The following is a 5,339-nucleotide window of genomic DNA, read 5'->3' as shown; positions in this document are numbered from 1 at the left end:
CCTTTATAGAGCTTTATTCATCTTTGGGTTTCACAACTGAGATCTGTATTCTATACAAGAAAAAAAACTGAAGTAGTTTTTACAAAGATTTACAGTCTAGAATGTATTAAGTCTTTATCCTGCAAGACTACTTAAATATTAATCTACACTTTGAAAAGAAATATTAAATGACACTTGAGAAACCATGGTTTCTTAAATATTTCTCATTTACAAGCAGATGTAACCAAGGAAGTGTTGCAACTTCACTGTGAGCACAGGCACCCTCCCAGCTTGGGCCTTTGGAGCTCTACCAGACCCCCACACTCTGTGTGGCTTCTTGCTTTGTTGTTTCAGGTTTTTTAACAACTGACCTTAACTATTCAGTGTACTGGCACAATTGTGAATGGAAAAAATAATCCAATGTAGATGTTTGAGATATTCCTCAATTCTAAATATTTACACCCCACCCCACCCTCACCATGTACTTCTGTAAATTGATGACAATGAAACTAAACTTCTCAGCATCGTATCTGTTAACATTTATTCTCTCAATACAGACTAACATGACCAAAAATGCCACTCTCTTAGCAGCCTTCAGACACAACACAGGATCTACACAACAAAACTCAAAGTAACTTAACTACTGTAAACACACTGTCAATGCAGCACTGCACACGCCTTTTACTTGGTATTTACATCAGAACTGCACCATTTGTAAAATCTCTGGATTCAAATGATACAATTTAAGTACAAATATTTCTCAAGCTCAAAACCATTTTAATTTACTACTATTCAGGAGTGCTTGGGGGGATGCGGGTGTCATTTACTGTAACAAAAAGTACAAACTGTAGATAACTGACACTTATTGCATTGTGTAAGACACACCACAGCAACAGGTCAGTTACTTCTCCAGGAGAGGAGCAAATCATGAAACAATTACATTTTACAAGACTATTTAGTAAGATCCAAACTCAAGACCAAATATTGCCAAATTAGCACACAGCTGGAGACAGAAGGGCAACAGGCCCCTTTCCATCAGTAACAATTGCAAATACGACTCATCCCACATCCTGCTGTAAACCCAGACTCACCCCTGTCTGCAGGAGAATCTGAGGCCTAATGTGGAGTCCTCGTTATGTCTCTATTCAAGTTCAGCCTTAAAATTTTAGTCAAGGACAAAAATGCCAGATTAAAAACACAACCACAATACCAAGAGTTTGCAGTTTTCCTAACAAGATGCCTGTCAGTTTTGTAGATCTTTTCCAGTTTTCTGTTTTATCAGAGCTGTTGATTTAGTTTGGTGCTGAAGACATCCCAGAATTATACAACTGGATATTCTAGATATATTCTTTATACACCCTCTTAGCTATAACTGGAACCTTGCAAAAAGAAATCCAGAAAGAAAATCTTGTCTAAAAGTGAACTGAGAAGCCCATCTGAAATATAAATTTACACAAACCATGTCCTGACAGTAACTCATCCATGACTGAAACACAGGTAATGTCGACTTTAATTTTGTTTCTATTTTTCAAAAGTTCTCAAACTGCTAACAGCTCACTGGCTCCTAACAGTAAGGACTTGGCTATAACAAATCCAGGATTTGTTGATTAAAGAAGTCTTGAAATTTGTTTCTTCTCAGAAAAAAAAAAAAGAAGCTTTTAAAGATAAGAGTTACTTAATATGCATTAGCTCAACAACTTAAAATTTCCATCACACTTTAAAATACTAGATAAAGGATTAAAACATTTAAATGCACAGTATTAGTAATGCCACCACCAGCAAGATCTTGACCTGGGAAGTTCCCTCAGTATCACTGTCAACATACCACAGTTTTGCACTTTGAAACTGTATAATGTCATTTGGCATGGTTAAATAATTTATTGCTTATTTACACAGGATTGGGGGTTTGAGAGGTTGCAAAAAATCATTTCGATTCAAAGCTGAAAAATGAACGTGGGAATCACATCTTTCAGTTTAAATAATTCCTTACTACCAAAAAAGTTTTGGTGTTTGAATAGTTGTGTGGGGTATCTTTGGAAGCCAAACTCCAAGTGGGGCAGGGGTTGGAGATGGATGGACACCCCTGGCCTGGCAGCCTGATGTGGTTCTTTTAGCAAAGCCAGCTCAGTCTGCCTTTGTGCAGGGAGCCCAGTTCGCCAGTGGGGGCATAGAACACGTTTTACTTTAAGGGGGGGAAAAAAGAAGTATATATATTACATATTTTTTTAATATAAAAAGCTCTTAATAAAAAGATTAAAATTCAAGAGTCAACATTATATCATTATATGAGTATCTACTGTTAAGATAACCGAGCAACAACCTGTTCCTGCTCGAGTTCATTAATGAATTGCACTATGTGCTAAAACTTCTACATAATTATTAGCAGCATTGTCTCTCACCATTCCTACACTGTCTCTAAAGCAGGTGCACCACGTGCAGCTTCCTTGGCAGAGATGCTCAGGCGGTACCTCCTGGTAAACATTGTTAAGTGCATTACACAGACAACTTCTGCATCAGTTACTGTAACCAACTTAAAACCAGGTGCAAACCCAGTCAAGAACTCCTACTAAGTACTAATTCTAATGACTTTTCACAGCCTGTTCAAATACTAAAACTTGCATATGTTCCTATATTTTATCTCCTTCAGTTGGTCCTGACCTTGAATGAATTTTCCAGCTTCTCCCAAAGTTAAATTTCGTTCGACATTTTCCAACTTACAACTATGACCACAAATACATTTGTACACGCACTGCTTGTTTTTTTTTTACTTTCTCATCCAACTTCACACGAATATGAATTTTTTACAAAAGATGAACAAAATTACAGGCTTTACAGAAAAGCAAAAGGAAATCCTAATGTCTATAAAATCCTTAAAACATACATACTTCGTTCCAGCAGCAGTCCTGTATACAGACAGCATATATATATTAACCTAAGTGGATTTAACATGGAAATGTGGTCACACAGGTCACTTGCCACTTACAGCCATCAAGTGCTTCCACGAGGGCCCTTAGCACTGAGTCCTCCTTGCAGAGCAGCCACTCCGCAGTGTGATATCCTGGTGTGCAGTGCCTGCTTCTGCTGTCACCAGCTGGTGTGGAGAAAGGCAGGGTTTGGGATCAGTGTAAGGAAACGCTGGGCACTTTCAGCAAACAGAATGGGATTGTGAATTCCAGTGGACAAGCGAGAAAGTCAACCTGAGGCTTGATGCTTCCCTGAGAGCAGCAGCAGCTGCTCTGGGACAGTTGCAGTTCAAAACTTGAGTATTCTTCAATCACACAAATTAAAGGTTTTGTTCCATTTCTCCTGATGTACCCAAACTATCCTATATGCATTGATTATTGTGCCCTAAGACTTACATTATCAAAAGTTATGGTCGCAGGTGTTACTATTCATTCTATCTAAAGGTAACTTACCCCAGCCATTGCTTCTGTAAGATTTAATAGCTCAGTCTAGTGGTTAAGTCAGTCATGTCTAAGTGCTGTTTTGCTAGCCAAGGCTTCTACCATTACAAGAATCAGTGGTGCAAGGGCATACCCCACCACTACAGAATGCTCAACTGGAATTTCTACAGTAATGCACAGTAATTTATCCACTTCTCATTCCAGCACTGTATGTATTTACTGTATTTAATGTATTTAATTTTGCTTGCATTTTCCAACACTGTTGCCATTTTGGTACGCTTTGAATGTGTTTGTATTTTTACCTTTTTTTTGGCTGCTGTAATAGTCAGATCTATTAAAGAAATTTATATAAGTAGCATGAACAGGAGCAGTGCAATGAGCAATATGTATCTATAGTTTTCCCTTAGAAGAAAACACACACTAATGCTGTGTTTAAAACTGTCCCTATTTAAAAAGTAAAAACAGCAGTCCATTGGAAAAAAACCAACATCTACAAACTAGGTGTTCCTATACACAAGGATGAGGAACCAAAGCTTTGAAGGTCTCAGTGCTTCTTTATTCACACAGGAATATTAGCTAGCTTCTGTCCCAAATCTCAATGCGCCAGATCAGAATGACTGACACTCAGAGCTCGTGAGTCTGTCAGACAATTATTTCGTTCCTGTGTGAAGGGGAAAAAAAACAAAGAAATTAAGCAGATGTCCAGATAGTTCAAGCAAACAAACAAAAGTACTAATTTTAACAAATGGGAACAAACATAAGGAACTACTGAGAACTGTTCATGCTGGATAGGGGGATGCTTTCCAGAGTCCAATAAACATCTTTTTTCCCCCATTTTTAACTAGCAATACTATAAAGTATACACACCCTTACAATGCAGTCTAAGCCTTCCCAGAAATGCAAGAGCCCATTTATAGGAATTGCCATGGGTGTCTATAGTGGAGAAACTACAAAAGTTCCCAAGAAGAAAGAACTGATTTTACTATTGCATTGTACACACCAACAAAAAGCCCCTCCTCTGGAAGTCACACCAATTACACACACACTGAGGATCCATCCAGTCAGGAGCACCCAGGCCATGGCACTTTGACACCCTGGGCACTGCTGCTGCAGAAATTGTGCTTTGCCCTGGATATGTTTTGGCTGAACCTCACCATGAGCAAAGTTTTGCCTAAGCTTCCAACCACGGAGAACTCTGCAGCACATTTGTCAGGGATCATACAATTACAACATCTTTACACCACTGGGGAGTACAATGAGAGCCACACTTGGGGCTTTCCTGCTACCTCAGGACACACGGTGATGAAGATCCTCACCTACAGTTTTGTTAATAGAGAAGAAATTTTATCTTCCTAAAATTAGTAGCAGTTACTGTGTTAGTAAAACACACAGCAGTGTTTAGAAGAACATTGCTCACTCATTTGACAACTTAAACAGTGATTTGTTAGGTAAAAACAGGCAATGAAGAGTAGCACTTGGGCACATCATGAACAGTTAAGCAAAGTAAGGTTTTATATTAGCAGAAGCACAACACACATCAGACAAACTTTTGAGACTGCTCCTGTGCCACCTCAGAAACAACTGAAGTGTTTAAGAGCAGCTGGTACTGTACAGCAATTACAAGCACAGGGCTCTTTCCAATAAAGGGGCTGAAGTAAAAAAATATTAATAATATTGGGCTTTAACAGTTCTTGCATTTATAAGTTGATTTTACAAGAATGTAATATTCCATAAGTTTTATATCCACTGTGATAGAAGTCCAAAGCCAGAGACTGCTTGGTATCGTAAAAACCAATGCTCTTTCCTCAGTGGATTTGAACCCTTTCTTAAAATTAATCATAATTAACAAAAGTGTCAGAGAATAATGCCTTAAGCACAGCCTTCAAACACCTTACTGGAGTAGGATCTTACAATCACTGTGAGGTTGTTGGTTTATTATTTATCACACTCTTTTTA

The 5,339-nt window shown here is 38.3% G+C and overlaps 1 protein-coding gene across 12 annotated transcripts in view; it reads right to left on the bottom strand.

Moving 5' to 3' along the window:
• Positions 1-3,917: 3,917 nt before the first annotated feature.
• Positions 3,918-5,339, bottom strand: part of KLC1 (kinesin light chain 1) — a 45,435-nt gene continuing 44,013 nt past the window's right edge. For all 12 annotated transcript variants that reach the window (XR_015287868.1, XM_086892539.1, XM_086892542.1 and 9 more), the window contains one exon: positions 3,918-4,044. Coding sequence is in view for 11 of the 12 variants with exons in the window: in XM_086892539.1 (XP_086748665.1) it covers positions 3,979-4,044 (66 nt within the window). In the remaining variant the exon portion in view is untranslated. The remainder of the gene's footprint in view (positions 4,045-5,339) is intronic.

The sequence above is a fragment of the Cyanistes caeruleus genome, chromosome 6, assembly GCF_971803275.1.
Source record: "Cyanistes caeruleus chromosome 6, bCyaCae1.hap1.1, whole genome shotgun sequence".
Taxonomy (NCBI): domain Eukaryota; kingdom Metazoa; phylum Chordata; class Aves; order Passeriformes; family Paridae; genus Cyanistes; species Cyanistes caeruleus.
This window is presented reverse-complemented; position numbering and strand designations above follow the sequence as displayed.